Source organism: Petaurus breviceps, unplaced genomic scaffold (genome assembly GCF_028583685.1).
Source record: "Petaurus breviceps papuanus isolate PSGF00001 unplaced genomic scaffold, PetGlider_PUasm1.0 208, whole genome shotgun sequence".
Lineage (NCBI taxonomy): Eukaryota > Metazoa > Chordata > Mammalia > Diprotodontia > Petauridae > Petaurus > Petaurus breviceps.
Window position 1 is genome coordinate 29,358,002 of NW_027185852.1, and position 21,171 is coordinate 29,379,172.

The following is a 21,171-nucleotide window of genomic DNA, read 5'->3' on the forward strand; positions in this document are numbered from 1 at the left end:
AGTCAGGTTGTGAAGTATTTAGCTCTTCTGACTTTTGCTGAGACAGTGCCTGCAGATATCTGGATAACTGAAGTCTTCCACCACTGTTCTAAACTGCCTGTGTCAAGCTTCTGAGCTGCTTCCCAAATTCTTCATCTATTTCTTCTCTCTGCCCAGGTTGTCTGTAGCATAGTCCAGTAACTGGATCACAGACATGTTGGAGAATTGGTTCCTTTCAGGATATTGACGTGAGAAGTTGGTCCCTTTTCATCTAGAATGTCACCATAGAATTTAGCAAATTACTAGTGTGGAGAAAGATAGTCATGAAGCACCACTGTATGTGGGGGAAGGCCCATGACTACATCGCAAGCCACATCACCCTTCTTTATCAGGTTAACAGAGTTATTTTTCCAGACTTTTGAGGCCATCTCTTGGGTGGAACCTGCCTAGCTGGAGAGGTTGGTAATTACCTGAGGACCCTAGCTCTGCCACAGGGACAGAGGGACTTCATTCCAGGGTACAATCAAAAAAGCAAGATAAAGGAGTCAGTCCTAGAGGTCTATATAACCGCATTAGAAGAAAGGATGTGCAACCGTAGGCCTAACAAAGAAACTTAGTGATAGGAAAAGTGTGAAAACCATACTTCAAGATGTCAGTCAGAGAAATTTCCCACAACAAAGGATTAAAACTTACAAAACCCACAGAAAGAAGCCCAAAGTTTCACTCACCAGGAAATGTTGCAGCCAAAATGCAAAACTATGCCGTCCAACAACAAATAATAGTTGCCAAAAGAAAATCCTTCCCATACCAAGGACTAGACCCCTGAATTGTAGAGAATTGCTACATACACTACATGAAGTTAAAGCAAGGAATGACATGATTTTTTAAAAAGCAAAGCTAATTTGTGATCTAAAACAACATGTCATGGAAAACTGAGCTCAATTATCAGCAAATTAAGATGGGTTTCAGGGGCGGCTAGGTGGCGCAGTGAATAGAGCACCGGTACTGGAGTCAGGAGTCCCTGAGTTCAAATCCGGCCTCTGACACTTAACACAAAAACTAGCCGTGTGACGTTGGGCAAGTCACTAAACCCCAATTGCCCTCCAAAAAAAAGGAAAGATGGGTTTCAGGCAAATAGGGAAAAATAAGTAGGGAGGAATGAAAATCATTCCTTAAAAAGAAACCAAAGCTAAAGTAGAGAAATATAATGTTAAGTAGTCAAAGTTTGCAAGAAAATTCCAAACAAAGAAACCAAACCTTGCATGTAACTATAACTAGACAAGGTTAATTTTTTTATTTGTGTAAAAACGATTCGTATGGTTTGTGAAAGAGTTGATGCACCCAGGATAGGAGATCGGTATTTTAGAAAGTGTGATTCTGTAGAGGAAAACTCACTAGTGCCAGGCTTGGGGTGAAGGGGCCAGGATAAGGTTGTGGCAGTCTTGAGTCTTGGGAAAGGGGAGAGAGAAGGAAAGGCCAGGACACAGATCTGGGACTGGATCCCATTCAAGGACGGGACAAGCTCTGAGGCCAGAGCTGTACATTCCCACAGAAGCAGAGGTGGAACAAGGATCTTGTAATAGGGGGGAAGGCCACTTCCGCCAACCAGACAAGCCAACAGAGGCACTTACTAAGCTCCTACTATGGGTCAAGAACTGAACATATCCCCGGTCAGCGACCAAATCACAGACTCTCAAGAACTTCAGAGGCATCTGGTCCAACCTAAATCAGGAAAAGTCCATAAATCAACAAGCTTTCGTTAAATGATTATTATGTGTAAGGCACTAGCAGTGGGGGAACCAGGAAAGGCATCTTGCAGAAGGTGCGACTTGAACTGAAGCTTGAAGGAAGCTAGAAGGCAGAGACAAGGAGGAAGACGGACGATTCCCTGCATTCCTGGACATCCAGAGAAAATGCTCAAAGCAGAGATGGAGTATTGCATGGGAGGAGAAAAAAGGGAGCAGTGTCCCTGGATTGCTGAATAAATGTGGGGGAGTAAGGTGCAAGAAGGGAACAGGTTATGGAGGGCTTTGACACCAAACAGGATTTTCTGTTGGATCCTGGAGGCAAGGGGAAGCTACTGGGGTTGATTAAATATGTGGGGGGCACATGGTCAGATTTGCTTTTTAGGAAGCTCATTTGACAGCTGAATAGAGGATGTCCTGGAGTGGGGAGAGATAAGAGGCAGGCAGAACCCCACCCCCAGCAACTACTGCAGTAGTCAGGTGTGAGGTGATGAGGGCCTGCACCAGGGAGCCTCTCAGGACAAAAAAAAACAGATATAAGAGAGATGTCGCAAGGTAATTGACAGGACTTAGTAAGAGACTGGTTAGAGGGGTAGAGTTAGTGAGGAGTTAATGATGACCAGGTGACTGGGTCACTGGGAGGATGGTGGTCCTTGAGAGTAATGGGGACCTTAGGAAAGGGGAGGGTTTGAGGGGAAAGATAATGAGCCCAGTTTTGACCAAAGTGAATTTCAAGATATCTCCATCCACTTCGATGGATACATACAATGGTGGTTAAAGGTCTGCAGAGAGGTTAGGGCCTGGTACATAGATCTGGGACTGCTCTGCATAAAGATGATTGAATTCATGGAGCTGGTGAGACCACCAAGTGAAATGGTGCAGAGAGCCAAGAGAAGAGGGCCCAGGACAGAGGCTTGGGGGATCCTCCTTGGGAGCCAGTGCAGCCTAGGGGAAGATGCAGCAAGGGAGACAGGGGAGAAGCTCCAGGGGAGGACAGTGGCCCAGAACCCTGAGAAAGGAGAGGATCCAGTAGCCTCCTTGGTTCTGAGAGAAGAGGCGCCATTCTTCAGGGCAGTAAGAGGGTACTCGTGGCAGTAGGGATGAGAATGCAGTGGAAAGGGGAGCAGGGAGCTTGTGGGCGTTCATGAAGATAGGGGGATGAGATGAATAGGAGGAAAACCTACCACAGGGACTGGCTTTCGAGCTGGGGGGAAGAACCAAACGTTACATCATAGACCTAAATGTGGATGGATTCAATCCCCAATTTAAAAAGGAGGGAAGAATGGATAAGAAAAGCAATTATTACTTAGTTGCATATGAGAAACACATTTAAAACAGAATCAAAGTGAGGGGATAGAAGACAAGTCTGCTTTGTGTCCGAAAGGATCGCAGTGACAAGTCTGAGGCAGGCAGGAAGCAGCACAAGCGGATGATGCCAGTGGAGCAAGGCTGTTAGAGGCGCCACAGCAGAGCGGGACACTGCCACTGCTGAGTCCCAGCCCTCGGCGCACTCAGCTTCCAGATTTGTTTTCCAAAGCCAGGGGAAATGCAAAAAGAAGGATACTGAGCAATACGTTCATGCAGCACTCTCAGGGTTGCAAAGCCCGTCATCGTGTTTGAGGCAAGCTTGGGAGCATGAGGCTCTTATTATCCCCATTATACAGACAGGCATCCTATATCTGGGGAAGGTCTGAGGTAGGGTTTGGCCTGAAGACTTCCAGACTCCAAGGCCAGCTCTCTGTCCACTGCCCCATCCAGCAGCCCCTAGAGCAATCACAGAAAACCACTGATACCCCTCTCTCAGAGCAGGGGCAGTCTGTTAGAAAAAATCAGTTAGAAGGAAACTATATAAGGATGAACAAAATAATGGAAATAGTGTTTTTGCAAACACTGTTGGTGATTTCTCAATGAGAATATCAAGGAATATATGTATTTTTCAGCATTTCACAGAATCTTTTGTAAAAAAGTCTTAAAAATCGTGTGCTAGGGCTCAAATCATAAATAAAAGGCTATATCATCATTTTTTTTAAGTTATAAGAGAATGGAAATAAGCCCATCATAACTTTGAGAAGAGAATGTTTAAACCAAAGAAGAGACAGAGGTGATTATGAAAGATAAAATAGGCAACTTCAGTTATATGCAATTAAGATCTTTCACAGAAACCAAATCAATGCCAAGTGAGCTGAAAAACTTGGATCAGGTGTCTCTGAAGGCCCTAGATTCAGTACAGTTCAACAAGCAAATGCCTTTGATGTATGTGGTGAAGTAGGGAGGATGAAAAAAACAAAAAAAAAAACATTCAAGAGATTTAACGTTTTACTGAAATGGGTACAAAGTAAGGCAGAGCAAGTCTCCAGGAGTCAGTGAGACTTGAGAGCGATTCCTCCATCACTCAGGCCAAGGGCAGGAGGAAAGGGGAGAAATGACAGACCGCAAGATGCTTGGTCAGAGTTCACATTGTTTACCCTGGATCCATCTGTCTGGGGTCTGACAGACTGCACGCTGTTTGTTCCTTAGGAGCTAAAAGGCCAAGGCACAGACATAGAGTTTTCAGAAGGAGAAATGCAGAAGATCAACAACCATAAGGAAAATGCCCCAAATCCCTAATAATGAAAGAAATAGAAGCTAAAACAGCTCTGAGGTTTTACCTTGTTCTTGTCAAATTGGCAAAAATAATAAAAGTCAGGGAAAAAAATCAATGTTACAAGGAGCTGGGTAAAGACAGACACCCCCCTAATGCATGTATTAGACCAGATATTCTGGGAAGCAATTTGGAACCATGTCCCCAAGTCAGTAAAGCCAGGGCTACCTCTGCCTGGGCCTAGAGGCAGACAGGCAACAAGCATTTTTTAAGCCTTTAATATATGCCAGGAACTGTGCAAATTGCCAAGGATATAAATAAATACACACAAAAAGAGAGTCCCTGCCCTCAAGGAGTTTACAGTCTAATGAGAGAAGACAACACACAAAAGGGAGAGGGGAGACACTCAGGGGCATGGTTCCAGGATAAGAGGCAGCTGAGGCTTGGTGGCAAAGTCTGGGAAGTCAGAAACAGAGCAGAGAGGAGCTATACCCCAAAGAGATCAAAGGCAGAGAGGAAAGACTCATAGGTCCAGAAATATTTATGGAAGCTCCTTTTGTTGTAGCTAAGAACTAGAAAGCAAAGAGGTGCCTGTCATTTGGAGTGGCTAGCCAAATTATTGTATATAAATGTCATGGAATATTATTGTGCCATAAGAAAGGATAAAAGGGACAGGTTCTCAGACCCTTGGAAGATTTCTATGCACTGACATAGAAGAAAGAGAATAGGACCAGGAGAACAGTTTATACAATAACAACAATGTTGGAAAGAAAACCAACCTATGTAAAAATCAAAAGCCTTCCTCAGCTGAGTGGTTAAAGAATATAAATAGTTCTCAAGGGAAGAATAGCAAAGTATTCACAAACACCTGAGAGAGTGCTCCCCATCACTGACTAGAGAAATGCAGACCAAAACAACCCTGAGGCTTCACCTAATGCCCAGAAAATTGTCCAGAATTACTAATGATGGAAATAGTTCATGTTGGGGGAAACAGAGGTAGCCACACCAATGCATTTTTGGTGGAGCCGTGAATTAGTCCAGTCATCCTGAAAAGCAGCTTGTAATTATGAAAATAAAATGAATACGATGTCCATCCCCTTTGACCCAGAGATCCCACTGCTAAGCATGTGCCCCAAGGGGGTCAGAGGCAGGAGGGAAGATCTCATAGACACTGAAATATTCCCATCATCACTTTCTGTGGTAGCAAGGAACTGGAAACAAAGGGAATGCCCACAGTCTAGGGAGTGTTGAAACAGATGTGGCACATGACACTAAGTGGAACGCTGTAGTGTGGGAAGAAATTACAAATATGACAAGGAAACAGAAAAGCATGGAAAGATGTACATGAATGGACGCAGAATGAAGTGAGCAAAGCCAGGATGACAGCATCCATAGGGACTACAATAATGCAAACAGAAGAGCAACCGCGAAACAACCCAAAGTGATTGTTGTGAAATGATCAGTTATCACAAACAACCCCAGAGAGGCGATGGAGGAAACCCCCAGCTCCTGCTCCTCTGCCTGTATGGGGCTCTGTGGATGTGGGACGACACAGCACGAAACATCGATCTGGGGGTTTTTTAATGTGCTCACTGGTTTTGCTGATCCTCCCCCCCACTCCTTTCTTAAACAACAACAATCTTTGCTGTAAGGAATGGCTCTCTGGGAGTGGAAGAGGTAAGATGTAAGAGAAATGTAGGCAAAAAATTTTTTAAAAAGACATCAATCCAAACCGTTTTGTTTTTTTTTCCAAACCACTACCCCAGAGCACTGATGACAGAGATATACTCTCTATTTCCTGTCATAGAAGACTCTGGCAGCAGAATAGGGCATACTTTTTTTTTTAACATGACCAACGTAGTGATTTGATTTTGCTCACCAGCGCATATTTGCTACAAGGGTTCCCCCTTTTTTTTTTTCAACGGGAGGGGCTTTGGGAAAAGAAGAGATTTACCAATAAGGTTCCCCCCCCCAATAAAAATAAGAGACAAGAGGCTCATTGAAGCAATTTAAATGCACATTAGAAAACAAGGAATGCTAGAAGAAACATGCAGGACAGCTTTGAAAGAGACATGTTAAGTTTATTAGATACTTAAAAGGAAATGCAGGCTTTATATAATGGGGATTTGTGCCTTCATGTACAGTCTTTTTCTTTTCTGTTTTGTAGATGGTAATGCTCATTTTATCTGGTGTGAAGTTCACATTTTAAAAAGAAATAAAATCCAACATATTCATAGCAACACCTGTCTTAGCAAAAACCAAAAGTGGCTCTGAGGTATTGTGTACTCCCTTGAACAGCAAAGCTCACAGTCCATTTGTGCCTCTTCTTCACTTGTCTGTGTCTTCCTGGGGGCAGGTGTCGAGCCCTCCTGCTTCCACGTGGCCTCCCTTGCTCTTACCATGTGACCAGCCCACTTCCCTTCCTCTCCCCTTCTGCCACAGAGCTCCTCCTGGCTCTGGCTTTCAGCCAGCTCCTGCTCCCCACGTCCCTTCCCACTGCCTGCTGTGAGATGCTCATCTTGGTTCTCGTCTTCAGATGAGACGTGCCTCTCCAGTTACTTCTTCTGTAAGCCCCCTCCACTTCTCCTCTCTACTTTATGCACTAATATTATCATCACCCAGACAGGTTTGTTCTAACCTGACTTTGCCTTGGGCAGATATCTCTCCATTTGGCAATTGAGGCAGATGTTTGCTGTACGTGGTGCTTTCTGAGACCTTTTGGCTTCCTTTCTGTCATCATTAATAATTAATCATTTAACTATGGATGAAATTGTAACACTTGGTGTCAGTGTCATTTCTGTTGTCCATTTCCCAGTTTTTACTTTCAATCCCTTGTTCAAATAATTCAGGGATAAGGCTTCTTAAATGAACACCATGGTGCGGCCAGGAGGATCAGTGGGTAAGAGCACCGGCTCCAGTGTCAGGATGACCTGGGGATCAAATCTGGGCTCAGATACTTAGCACCACACCCAGAAACAACTGGCCGTGTAACCTTGAGCAAGTTACTTAACCCCGATTGCTTAAAAAAAAAATGAACACCATATCTTTTCTCATGACTATTCTTGTTTATTTAAATTTTTTATCTTAGTCCCAATGAGTCAGAAGCCTGACTGTCCACAGATAGCTGACTTAGGGATAACTCTAATGTCCATAGTGAATATTTTTCTGTCTTTTACAAAGTAGTCCCTGTCCTTGTGTTTGGTGCTTACAATGCCCAGGGCCTACTAATCCTTTTTTTTTTTTTAAGAATGCATTCCTGATCTAGAGGTATGGAATCTGACAGTTTGCAGCTTTTCTCCTTTTTTTCTCTTGAGACACACTTTCCCATATTTCTCCCTCTTCTTACCTTTTACCACATTTGCATGAAATCATCAAGTTCTCATAGAATTTCTGGACCACTTTGTCCTTGGTAACCAGTGTTCATTCATCAGTTATAAGTATTTTCATGATGGACTTTTTGCAAATACTTATTGTTAGTCCTACAACACATGATGACCCACAAAATAATATTCCTGTGACCCATCCCTCCAGTTCCTTTTTTTTGCCTCTCCAAGATCCACCTGTGAGGTGTCCTTCCACTGAGCTTCAGTGTCTTTCTAGTTCCATTTGCAATGAAAATGTCATCGTCGATAGGATCCAGGGCCTCCAATAATATTTCCACTCATTGGTGCTTGGAAGAGGATCTTACCCCTAGCTCATCAATAGTTAAGTTTGTGGATGGTCTGGGAGCTGTGTCATTTTTAGCCCCCTCTACCCTTTGTCTTCTTTTCCTTGGTTTCCATGACTAAAAAATGTTTATCACTAGGTGACCATCCTCTGGGTGTCAAAGGAACAAACCGGGACTCAAGTGTTAGCTAACCAGTTGACCTGCTGGAGGGAGACAGCTGGGAGACAGGAAAAATAGGGGCGCTAACAGCCGGTCATTCGGGAGACCTTCTGTAGGAGCTAGGCCTAGAAGAAGCCAGTGTATTGTAGGACTGCCAGGACAGGAGAAACCTTGAGTGCTGTGGTTGGCCCCCAAGGGGAGACATGGGTACAAGCTACAGGGGGATGCCCTTCAGCTTGGCAAGAGGAGGCTCTCACCCTGACAGTGGAATGGGCTGCCCCGAGAGGAGGCTGGCAGAAGCCCAGGCCACTTTGTCAGGTGTGTTGCAGAGGTGGAGAACGTCCAGGCCCACGGGACCCAACCCTTCCAGCTCAAAGGCTGAAAGAGAATTCTCTGCTTATTGCCTCAGAGGATAAAAGTACTCTTACCCTTACAGGAGTCCATTAAAAAGTTCAGGCTGTAGAAAGTTGCTGCTTTTTAAAATATCTTGACAATTGCAGCTCACATTTGTTTGTGGGTAGCAGCTGAGTTGCTGTGGGGCATTTGCCATCTTGCCCATTGTAGGGACCTGTGATTTCAGAGGGATTCTGGACAACAACATTTGAAATACCAGTGTCTGCTCTGGTAGAATTAAAACAAGATTGTTTTTAGGGAGGAGAAAATCAGTTACCCCCAAATTACTCCTAATCCCCCAGCAGAATTCTAGGGTGCTTCTCTTTTCCCCATTTAGCATAAAATAGCCCCAGGTCCAGAAAGGGGGAGAAGGTCCTTAGAATAATACTTTGTGTGAAGAAGGTCTGGAGGTCCTGGTGGCCTGGAAATTCATGAGTCACCAGCATGACAAAAAAGTTTTAAATGCCAATGTCATTTTGTCCAGGATAGGCCACACCATGACACTGGTGATCTAAATGAGGGGGTGTTGCCAGTTCTATGGAACTCACAGTATGTAGAAAGCCATGGTATGTGACTAGCAGTCACAAGAAAAGGGACTTGTGGGGTGGCTGTCTGCAGGGCTTTGGAGAAGGGTTGATGTGCAGAGTAGAGGAGAGACAGACTTATTTTACCCTGCCCCATAAGGCAAAAGTCCATGCAGAGTAGAGTGCAATATTTGAAGGTGCAGAGATACAGAGATACTTCATTTCAATATCAGGGGTACTGTCTAAGGACTAGAACTGTCCAAAAAGCAAGTGAGCCTCCCCTGGAGGGAGAGAGCATTCTCCTGGGGCCTGGGGGGCGCCCCTGCTCAGAGGGTCCCCTGGAGGCAGAGAGCCTTCTCCTGGGGCCTGGGGGGTGCCCCTGCTCAGAGGGTCCCCTGGAGGCAGAGAACCTTCTCCTGGGGCCTGGGGGGCACCCCTGCTCAGAGGGTCCCCTGGAGGCAGAGAGCCTTCTCCTGGGGCCTGGGGGGAGCCCCTGCTCAGAGGGTCCCTGGGCCTCTCCAACACTAGCAGGCCTGTGGATTCTGTGTTGAGCACTTGGTTTTTCATATGTATTGGTTAATGGGCTCACCCGAGGTAAAGGAAATCAAGAGTCAGCAGCAAACAATTTGTGGCTGTTAAATCCTTTTGTTTCTTTTCTCCTAGCTCTTCCGCCAAAGCCACCCAAATCCTTGACTCAAGCCGGTGCCAATGGGATGAAGGACAGTTCGGGTTTTTCCCTTCCTGACGCAGAGTGGTACTGGGGAGATATCTCGAGGTAAGCAGAAGCTCCTGGCACCACACTCATGTCGCCTTTTCTCCCTTTGGATTCCAAGGTGTCCCAGGGTGCTCTTGGCTTCCCCATGGCAGTGGCAGTGCCCTAGCTGCATGGGGGCTTCATTCATGTTCAGAATTTAGGGTTCTCCCCACTCAGAGCTGTCCTAAATGCTTCTTGGGTCTCAGAAGGCCCAGACGATTCTCTCCGAGACCACCTTAGCTAGAAGTGGCTCCTCCCATAACTTGTGAAGGAACCAGCCTTGTCTTTGAGCAAAGTGGAGCTGAGAGGTCCAGGGGGATAGGGGATGTGGCCCACAGTCATTTCTTGTTTGCTGTCATGTCTTCCACATCAGAGGAGGACTCCAAGCTTCTGGGGGACAATAGACACAAAACTCCAACACTCAAATCTTTCCAAGGCTTTGCTTGTACATCTCAGGAAAAGACCAAGGTCAACTTTGGTTCTAACAATAGTCACATCTGTGGAAAGGGATGACTGAGTCAGATCATCCCAGATGTGTCTGCCCAGCCCAGCCTACCCTGCAGACCCCCAAAGAGGAAGAGCCCACTGCTGAAGCTGTCTAAGCAGGCCTCTCCTGTCTTGTCCTTGGAAAGCTGGGTTTTTTTACACCGAAGTGTAAAACTTTACATTTCTCCCTGTTGACTGTCATCTTCTCAAACTGGGTCCAATGTCCTAGCCCAATGAAAGGGATTTTCCTTGTCTTGCCCTCCATGTGAGACATGGCAGGTCTTGGTTACAAACATGGTGGCTTTCCTAAGATGAGGTGATTGTTCTGCTGGGACTCTGACACCTTTCTGTCCTGCCCTGCCCAGCCTCTGGGGAAAGGAGCCTGTTCTTTAAAGCCCTGAGCCAAAAGGCCAACCTACACTCAGCCCCGGGCTGCCCACCATTCTGGACCCGGGGCCTCCTTGGCTTCCAAGATGCCACCAGCCCAGCTGGTCCTGTTGCCTACATAGAGCTGAGGGTGGCTGCTGGTTCTTGGGAGACTTACAAGTTCAGACCTGCCCAAGAAAGCCCCAAAGGCTCCAGAAAAACAATAGCACCCCCCTCGCCCCCCCCAGGCATCTGAAATCTGAGCCAGTTTAAAGGGCATACAGTCTGCCCTTGGATTGTATAATAGAGCAAAAAGAAACAGAGATAATCCTGGGGACGTGGGGACAAGGGGTGCCAAGGAGGATGTCCCTGAGACAAGGAGCCACCAGACCAAAAGGGCCTCTAGTGCCTTCTTCAGGCAACTTCTTCAGTTCTGTCACCTTCGGCCACTCCTTAGACTAACCATGCTGCCCCTCACTGGCTGGGGTTGACTGGCCTGTTCCCTTTTCTCCAGGGAAGAGGTTAATGACAAACTCCGGGACATGCCTGATGGAACCTTCCTGGTGCGAGACGCATCCACCAAGGTGCAGGGAGACTACACTCTGACTCTTCGGTAAGTTGAAGGGCTGGCTTCTTTGCCTGTGTCTGGGATGGGAACTGTGTGGGGCCTCTCTGGTGAGCAGAGTGGAGCCCACCAGTATTTCCTCCTACAGCCTCCAGCTGCTGGAGGGAGCTTCGTGCTGGTGGGATCATGGGTATTAATCGGCCCCTCCACCATCAGGCCTCGCCCTCATTTTCTGCCAGTGTCTCTGCAGCATCTCCTCAGAATGCCAGATTGCCTCCTTCCCTGTGGCTCTGGTCTCCTGTAAAATGTGGCTGAAATTGGTGCCCGTGGTGCCTCTAACTCAGGACCAAGGAAAAGAGTCAGGTGCAGACTGCCCTGCAGACCCTGGTGTGCAGGGAGATGCCGGTTGGAGCTCTTATGCGGTGTGGACAGGTCCCATGAACTCCCAGGTGAAGAAACCACCTCTGCTGGTGGAGAGTTGTCAGCTGGCCAGTCTTTAAGACTTGCCTGGGCACCGGAAAGGGAGGTGACTTGGCCAGGTTCACTCAGAGGCATTTATTAAGCACCGGCCATAAGCTAAACACAGGGCTAAGTACCAGGGACCAGATAAAAAGGGGAGCCTTTCCCTGCTCTTGGGAGGCTCCTTCTGACTATTTGTGATCTCTGGGCAGAGCAGGTGCGGCCCAGCGGCTCTTGAGAGGGTCAGCCCCTGCAAAGGAGCTGGAGCCTAGTCTCTGATGGTGAGGCCACACCGCCTCCCTGACTCACTGCTGTGACAATGATTGGAGCTCCAGGTACGGCTCCCACCATTCCTCCTTAGCACAGGGCTCAGCAGCTCTTGCTAATGAGAAACAGAAAGCCCCAAGGTTTCAGAGAGGCGTCCTCTCTCCAAGGCCCCTTCCAGTCCCAAGGCTGCGATTCATTCTGCCTGTGGGAGGAGGTCCTGGGCAGAGCCTGCATCAGTACCAGTGCTGGGGAGAGGCTCAGCATGGCCAGCAGTCAAGGCACTGCTCTGATTCTGAAGGGACTTACAGAAATTTGTTAGGGGAAAGTCAAAAGAAAAAAGATCTGCCCATTGAGACCTACACGTTTTAATCCAGACATCCTCCACATTTCCTTCCTGGCTGCAGCACCTCCAGGGCCCCTCTATGGCTTCCAAAGCCAGTCAATGGGGGTGTGTGATGCTGTGGCCTCTCCAGGAGCACAGCTCTGGCCTCTCCCCCAGTTCCCCAGTCCACAGCCTTCCCTTGGTCCCACCCCTGCTTCTTCCTGTGCTGTCCCCCTTGTGGGCCGGACAATGGCAGGTCTTCCTCTGGCTTCAGGATTGGGCCCTTTAAGGAGCACAAAAGGAAGCTGGCAGGGGGCAGGGGGGAACACTTTGTGTAGTCTTGAACACACTGAAGAGGGACAGACTTTTCTCTTTCCTGACAGTAAACCAGGTCAAATATAGGTCCTCTGATGAGGCCAACCAGCAAGTGTGCTAGAAGTCTTTACCTCTGCCCCGAAGGCACCCTCCTTGGCCAGGGCCTGCCCTTATTAGACCTTAGTGCACTTTGCCTCTTGGTGGGGGTAGGAACCAGGAGTTCCCATTACTGCACCTTGGGGACTGGGGACCTGTATGGAGGCGTCACTACAGACAGTATTGAAAGACTGTTTCCTAGTTGTGACACAAAGAACTAGTCCAGTTCTGTAAGCATTTATTAAACACCAGCTGTGTGCAGAGTACTACAGTAGACGTTAGAGGAGAAAGATGAAATCTGTGACATTCCCAGAATCTGGGCAATGGAAGGTCCTGGGTGGTGTCTCATCCAGCCCATCCCTGAATGCAAAGCTCATCTACACCACCAGCCCCCACGCAGTGGCCTTTCTGGAGGCATCCTTCTTGCCTGCCTGTCTGTGACTCTCTTGTCCATTGTTTCTAGCTCTACCCTCTGCACTCCCAGACACCCGGGTCCACTCTGCTCTCACAGCGTCACCGGCTCTCATGACCTAAACCAGGCATCTCTTTTCGCGGCCCCCTCCAGCTAGTTAATGTCTGTCCTGAAGGGGGCTGCCCAGGTCAGGGGAGGGGCACCGCAGTCGAAGGGAGGCATCTCCTGACCTGCCCCAAGGTCCTTCCTTCTGGCCTGCCCTCATGGAGCTTCAGGAGCCTGGGTGGAGGGAAACAACCCAAAGACAAACAACAGTCACAGAATAGACCAGGTCTGACTGTGCCACTGTCCCTCTCATGAACATTCAGTGGCTCCCCTTTGCCTTTAGGATAAAGTCCTTGGTCACACAGTTAATAAGTGGCACAGCTGCCCCCAGTTCATCAGGGCATGCCCTCAAGAAGCTATGTTGGGATGTCCTTCCCCTGCCTCTTCAAAAATCAGAATTAAAAATGGGGCCCAATGGAGATGGCTAAGTTGTTAGGCATCTTAGAGGCTGTCGTAACAGGAGTTCAGCAGGCCTCCTATTGCCATGTTTAATTGTGGCGAGACACTGTCCTATAATTTAAATCTGACTCCAAAATAAAGGTGATCCAATGCCAGTCAAATATATGTGAAACTACAAAAGCCATAACTGGGGAAAGAGTTGGATGACAGGAGAATTGCCCATGTGTGTTGGTGGTTTAAACGGTCACTTCTGGGGACTTTTAGCACCTCTGTGACAAGATAATATGACAGTGAGCAGAATTAATTACCCTGATTTCCATCATTCTGGGAGCTTAATTAACAAGCAGATCCCAAGCTACACTCCTTCCCTCAATTATCTGACAAGGGCACCTTGGGTCACATTCTGAGGAGGCAGCCTCTGTACTGGAGGACCCCATGGAGCCTTCTGGTCTTGTCCTCACCCTGCCCCAGGACTCTCTGAAAGATGAAACATGAGAGAGAACCTAATTTCAAACACAAGCCTCTGACTATTAATAGCAATTATGGTGTAAAACAGGGAGAGGAGTGAATGCTTACCCAGGAGCTTTGCCACTGACATCAGACAGATCAGCAGAGACGAAAGGGATGAGGTGTTCCTGGGGGTGGCCTGCAGTGACACTCTGCTGACTGCAGGATTCCTAGCTGAACTTCATGATCACTCCAAAGAGTTTGACCTGACCATCTACAAAGGAAAAACCAAGTGGATGATAAGTGCTAATTGTCCAGACTGTGATGTGCTGCTGAATAGACCTCCTTTAGTGCTAGTATATGAGTACTTCTGTCTTGAACTATCCTAGAATTGAAGCAGAGGAAGAGAATGGGTTAGACTGTTTTGGGGAAATGACCAAAAGCTCTTAATGCCCAGAAGCTTCTCTCTGAAAGGCCCACTTTTTCACCTATTGATTCTGCTCCTACTACATGCCAGGCCTTGGGGATGACAGAGATGAAAGCACCCCTGAGCCTCCAGGCTTTTCTGACTCTGTGCCCAGGGCCTTCTCCCCTAGAGGTGCGCCCACACCCATGGCCTCCTCCAGTCCAGGGGGGTGGGGAAGAGCACCATTAAAGGTAGTGCCCAGGTCATCCACGGTCATCTCTTTCCCAGCTCTGTTCCTGACTCTGTGTACTTTTCCAACTTCTAACACCCTCCCCCAGATTCCTTTTCTGTCTCATCTCCCCCCATTAGAACAGAAGCTCCTGGGGGCAGAAACTGTCTTTTTTGCTTTATTTGCATTTCTAGCACTTAGAGCAGGACCTGGCACATGGTAAGAATTTAATAAGTGCTTGTGGACTGACTGACTGGTGGAGGACAGGAGAAGCCACCAGCACAGGGTCTGGAGGCCCTGTGGCAGTCCTCCAGGGTGGGAAGGCATGGAAGGGTTATGACCTGCACTGGTGGAGTAGGAGAGTGGCATGATGATCCCCACGTGAGCTGAGGTCCACGCACCGCTTCCATGCTGGGTGGTTCAGCCCTCCCTGTGGCCCCTAGTGACTCAGGGTGTGAGGCCACTCACACAAGTGGGCACCATTGTGTTTTACAGGAAGGGAGGCAATAATAAATTGATTAAGATTTACCATCGGGATGGCAAGTACGGCTTCTCTGACCCGCTGACGTTCAGCTCAGTGGTAGAGCTGATCAATCACTACCGCCATGAGTCTCTGGCCCAGTACAACCCCAAGCTCGATGTGAAGCTGATGTACCCCATCTCCAGGTACCAGCAGGTAAGTGAGGCTGCACAGGCAACACCCGGGCCACGTCCGGGCCATCACAAAGGGCCTTCCTGAGTCCTGCATGGCCGCACAGATGGCACTGAGGGCAAAGTGCAAACTCTTGGCATCTTTGTTGAGTGGAGACAGAATTATATGTGAGTGTTAGAGAAATGACCCCAGAGATGACCATGTAAAATAAGGAGGACAGTGTGTGAGGCTGTAGTGCTCAGGTGAAATGTGTGTGAATTCAGAGGAGCAGGACAAGGGCAGGCAGGGGCACAGGATGGGCATAGGCAGGGGGGTGTAGGATGGGCATGGACAGGGGGCACAGGATGGGCATAGGTAGGGGGGTGTAGGATGGGCATGGGCAGGGGGCACAGGATGGGCATGGGACACAGGTTGGGCACACTCTCACATGTGGCCTATTGGCTGATGGGTTTAGTTGATGACATGGACTCATTAAGGGTGAGGATTCAGGGCTGCGGGGGTGATGCTGATGTGGGTCCAGGGAGAAGCAGCGCGTCATGCCATCAGCATCCCTTCCATCCTCTGTGCAGGATCAGCTGGTGAAAGAGGACAGCATCGACGCCGTGGGCACCAAGCTGCAGGAATACCACTCCCAGTACCAAGAGAAGAGCAGAGAGTACGACCGGCTGTATGAGGAGTACACCAGGACCTCGCAGGTGGGTCCCTGGCCCACAAAGGCCCGACAGAGCCTCTGGGGGCTTTGTGGCATGAGGCCCCTTTGTCCTTGGGCTCCCAGATAATTCACTCATTCAGGGTCTGCCCAGGTTGTCAGTTCCTCCTAAGCTTAGACCCCACCATCCTTTTGAAAAGACATTCACAAGCCAGGCAGCAGATCTGAGAAGAAGGGCCTAGAGGGCTGGGGGAAGCCTGGGAAAGAGACACCAGGTGATGCGGCACCTGCTTTCCATTTGTGAAGGGGCACAGCATGGCAGAGGGGAAAGCTGAGGGCAAGCCAGGGTGGGCTGGACAGAGCTAGCCTGGAGGCACATCTGGGCCCGTGGGGCAAGCTCAGCACAAGGGCAAACCCAGGAGGGGCAGGGATGGGTGCCTCATGGAGGTCTTGGAGCAGGCTGGCCATCCACGTAGAGGGTCCCAGCACGGAAGCTGGCAGGGAGTCCAACCCCCTCCTCTGACAGGCCCAGGGAGATAAGGACACCCTTCTCCTGGCTTGAGTTGGACCAGATTCCTCTCCAGCCCCTGAGAGTGGGACATGTGCACGTCCTGGCTTGTGGCAGGGCCTCATAAGTGACCAGAGTAACACAGTCTTGTGGCATGGTACGTTAGAGGCTCAGCATTCATAGGAGGCAGGTAGCACAGGACTCGTCTTCCCCATTCTCCAGATGAACAGACTGACCCTCAGGTCCCAGGGCTCTGACCAAAACCTTCAGCTGCCAATGGCCCCTGGCAGTTACCTTTGGCCCTCCCCATGTTCTCTGAACTAACTGCTGGTGATACAAATCTAAACCACCAAGGGGTATTTTTTTTTTGGTGACAGATTGCCCTGGTGCAGAGAGGGTTAATGTTTTGGCCTGGCCCTTCCGCCTCTTGCTTCCTGGTTCCTTTTTATTCTTTCCAAGTTAGGGCCAACTTGGTTTTATTTGACCCGTGCTGAAGCCTGGTATGTAGAAGATGCTAGGAATGTTTATGGCGCCTGGGCCTGTTTGCAGGCATTGCTTTATACACTTCTGGGCGAGCACTGATCCAAGAAAATGCTTTCCAACATGCTCCCTAACTGTGCTTTCTCATCCATTTGGATAGTGACTGATGCTCAGCTATGGGCCATTGACATTCATTATACCATAGCCTGGCTCCTAAGTGGGGGCCTGCACTGGGGTCACCGACTGGGGGACCCTCCAGCAGGCTGTGCCTTAAAATTAAAGGAAAAACGAATTCTTTTTATAACCCTGCCCCCCAGTCTCCCCTCCTGGCCCTCCTCCCCCACATTGCTATAGGGACCAACCTTTAGGAAATGAGTATGTCATTTATTCAGCCATCCTTCCTTTGAGCCCAAGCTTTAGGCCAGCCTTCCCAGCCAGGAGAGTGGTAGAGGTATCCTGGTAACATTCAGCATCAGTGAGGTAGTGCCATTAGGGCACTGAACATTTGAGCTGATACTTGGGGCACCCACAAAACGGACATGACTCCATTTGTCCAAGACTCTCCCTGGGAAAGTGACCAACAGGCTTATGGCCTTCTGGACAGACAGACACCCTGTGGAGCTCATTTGGGACAGATAGTATGAATGAGCAGTGAGCCAGGCCCAGGGCTAGAAGGCAGGGAGTAGCTCTACCATCAGGAACCCCAGGCTTCCCATAAGAGCAAAGCCAGCTTTTCAGCACTAACACTTGCTGGCATACCCCTGCCTAAAGATCTCAGGAGGAGGACACCTGAGGCAAGTGCAGAGTAGGGGGGAACAGGCTCCTTCATCAAGGGGATGGGAGCTCCAATGGAGAAGAAAGGTGTTATCAGGAAGAGGGGCTGGTCATATGGCAAAAGCAAGCAGTGCCCAGGGCAGCCGGAGCCATCCATCTGCCCCAGGGGGAGGTGATGGGGCGCCCCCAGCACTTCATGAGCACAGGAGGGACTGTGAGGTACATGGATTGGAGAAGGGGAACTGGAGGCAGGAAAACCAGTCAGGAGGGGACTGTGGGAGTCTGGGACAGAGGGCATGCAGGCAGGTGCCAGGGTGGTCGTAGACGGCAGGGAGCCACGTGAAGGAGGCAGATTAAACAAGAAATGGCTATTCACTGGATGTGGAGGGTGAGGAAGAGGGTAGGATTTAAGATGACAGTCTGGGTGACTGGAAGGGTGGCAGTCTATTCCTCTCCATTGGGAATAGCTACATTGGGAGGAGAGGGGGAAATACATGCCTTGGGCATATCTGGGTGAAGATGACCAGCAAGAATTGTGGGGCAGGGGCTCAGGAGAGCTGGCTCCATCATCTGCATAGAGGTGATGGGCACATCTGTGGCAGTTGATGAGATCACCAAGACAGAAAGAGTAGAGAGAAGGAAGTGGAGTCCAGGTCAGCCACAGAGCACAAACACAGTTAAGAGTCTAATGGTGTTCTACAAAGGAAAAGAAGGTTCTGTCCAGCACATAGGAAAAGAATCAGGAGGAAGCAATGCCCTGCAAACCCAGTGAGGAGGGAGGGGTGTCCACAGCTCCCAAGACTGCAGAGAGTTCAGAAGGATGGGGATTGAGAAAAGGCCATTGGAGCCATGAATGAGAAGATGATTGGCTCCTTAGGGAGCATGGTTAGGGAGAATGGTGGGGATGGAAGACAGCCTGCAAGGCTGAGAAGGGAGGGGGTGGAGGAAGTGTAGATGGACACCCTGACGCTGACTTGGAGGGACCTGGAGGTTCAGGCCAAGGTTTGCAAGGGTGGGGGACATTGGAACAATGCGGAGAGGGTGAAAGTTAGAACAGGGAGATGTCATCATTTGCAAGGGAAAGAGCCCCCTGTGAGAAGAGAGAAATTCATTTCATCTCTGAGGCCGGTGCAAAGGAGGAGGCGATGGGGTTGGGTCCTGGCTGCTGGGGCATCAATCAATCATGAAGTTAGGGAGAGGAGGGAGACCATGATTAAAAGTCTCCATCTTTTTCTGCAGTAGAATATGAGGGGAGGTCTTCTGCTGGGAGGAGGAGGATGAGGGGACTCCATTTCCTCATCTGTAAAATGGAAATAAGAGCCTTTCCCTCCCAGAGTTGTTGTGAGCATCAAAGGAGCTAGCATGGTAAAGCCGTTTATAAGCCTGCAGTCTTGGTTTTGTGATTTCTCCTAGCAAACATGGAGACGGTCAATACTGGGATGAGGAGAGGGATGAACAGAGAAAAGACAAGAGGGGGTAGTTGGTGACAGAGAGGAGAGTGAGGCCACAGCCCAGGGGGACGGCCTGAGAACCAGGAAGGGGCAGGAAGACTGGAGCTCATGAAGAGGACAGGTGCAGCATGGGCAGAGAAGGAATTTCAAGAGGATGAACTGTCAAGGTGGAACAGGTGTGGGTGCCTTCCAGAGGGCAGGGGTGTGTCCAGCCCTGTGTGGGACCGCCATGGAGGCAAAGGGCAGATGACAGGAGTTGAGAAGACTGGGAAGTCATGTCTGAGGGGCTGTGAGGGCAGGTGTGGGGATGGAGAGGGGTCTGGGAGAAGGAAGGCCAGAGAGGAACACAGACCAGCAGGACAGCTTTGAAAGCTCAAGGTGGAGTTTCTCATATACTTGGAAGGAAAAGCAAAGTGTCTGTAATGCGGATTTGTGGTTTCATTTGAACCCTTTTTTTCTGTTCTGCTCCATATATGGACACACACACACACACACACACCCAGAAGGCTGGGCAGAGGAGCACAGCCATCCAGAGGCTCCAGGCCAAGCCCCATCCTTAACCTTGCTTTCAAGGCCTGGTTTCAGTGCCCTTTTCAGGCACCTTCTGTCTCCCTCTTCCCCTTGCTCTTAATTACTTCTCCATCCCTCCCCTCAAAAACCACAAATAACCCCAGCTGACCACAGAACAGGCTAGGTTTGTAGGCCCAGTTCAAATTGTCCCTTAGGCAGTCAGGTGGATCTAGGTTTGAATCTAGCCTCAGACACTTAATAGCTGTGGGACCCTTGACCTCTCTTAGCCTCAGCTTTCTCATCTGTACAATGGTGATAAGAGAGCATTTACCTCCCAGTTGTGAAGATCAAAGGAGATAGTGTGAGTAAAGCAATTTGTAAACCTTTCAGAGATATATAAAGGCATTGTCACTGTTGTTACCTAAAGTGATTTCTCTCCCCTGTGAGCTATAGAAACAAACACTTTCTCTGTCCTCCTTTATACTCGTCTCCTTTGAATAGATGGGCTCTGACCTCTGCTCCTGGTATGGGTGTGTGAGAAGCCCCTAGCACAGGGCAGGCAGGACCCTGGTCTTACCCACCAAACATGTTCTATTTTCTTCCCTTTCCCCCTATAGGAAATTCAGATGAAGAGGACGGCCATCGAAGCTTTTAATGAAACAATTAAGATCTTTGAGGAGCAGTGCCAGACCCAGGAACGCCAGAGCAAAGACTACATCGAGCGGTTTCGGAGAGAGGGGAATGACAAGGAGATTGAGCGGTGAGTGTCCCCTTGGCTCCACTCAGATGGAGGAGAAGCCCCTGCTGGGGGCACTAGAAGGGTCTGCCGGGAGGCTGCTTCCCTCAGTGAGGAGCCCTTGGTCAGGGAAGGCTCAGGAGAAGGAGGAAGAGCTCGGCAGGTCCAGGTGGGACTGTAGAGGGTGTGGGCAAAGGAGACCAGAGGCTCTCAGATGCCGCAGGAGGTATGTGCACACAGTCATGGAGGGGCTGGGGCCCAGGCACCTGGAGGTGACCCAGGAATGGAGAGAAGGGTATTGACGGACCTCGGGGACGACTCCCAGCTCAGTCAGTGTCAGAGGCCAGATTCCAACCCACAGATCTTTTGAAACCCCATCCAGTTCCCCCCCACCCCCACCCCCCTGCGCACAGCTGGCGCCAAGCCATCAGGGCGGCTGGTGGCTTAGCAGCTTGTGGCCCGCGAGTGTAATGGGGGGGAAGATTTGTCTGAACTGATCCAGAGCACAAGAAGCTTACGCCACCATGGTGACAAAAATGTACATTTTTGCTCCTAAAGACCAGTCAGAAATCTTGGTGGATCCCTGCTCCCTCCTCTCTCTGCTTCCCCTTCACTTCACTCCCTCCCCCCCTCTCCTTCCTCCTCCCTTCCTTTCCCTCCCTCCTCCCTTTCCCCCCCTTCCTTCTTCCCTCCCTCCTCCCTTCCTCCCTCCCTCCCCCTCTCATCCTCCCTGCT

General features: G+C 49.4%; 2 protein-coding genes across 2 annotated transcripts in view; one reads left to right on the forward strand and one right to left on the reverse strand.

Annotated features, from left to right (window-relative positions):
* Positions 1–21,171, reverse strand: part of LOC138165389 (cytochrome b-c1 complex subunit 6, mitochondrial-like) — a 290,341-nt gene that overhangs the window by 248,377 nt on the left and 20,793 nt on the right. The window lies entirely within an intron of this gene.
* Positions 1–21,171, forward strand: part of LOC138165383 (phosphatidylinositol 3-kinase regulatory subunit gamma-like) — a 61,292-nt gene that overhangs the window by 33,910 nt on the left and 6,211 nt on the right. Inside the window, exons 2-6 of the mRNA XM_069093657.1 lie at positions 9,712–9,823; positions 11,169–11,267; positions 15,172–15,352; positions 15,898–16,023; positions 20,318–20,460. Coding sequence (XP_068949758.1) covers positions 9,712–9,823; positions 11,169–11,267; positions 15,172–15,352; positions 15,898–16,023; positions 20,318–20,460 — 661 coding nt within the window. The remainder of the gene's footprint in view (positions 1–9,711; positions 9,824–11,168; positions 11,268–15,171; positions 15,353–15,897; positions 16,024–20,317; positions 20,461–21,171) is intronic.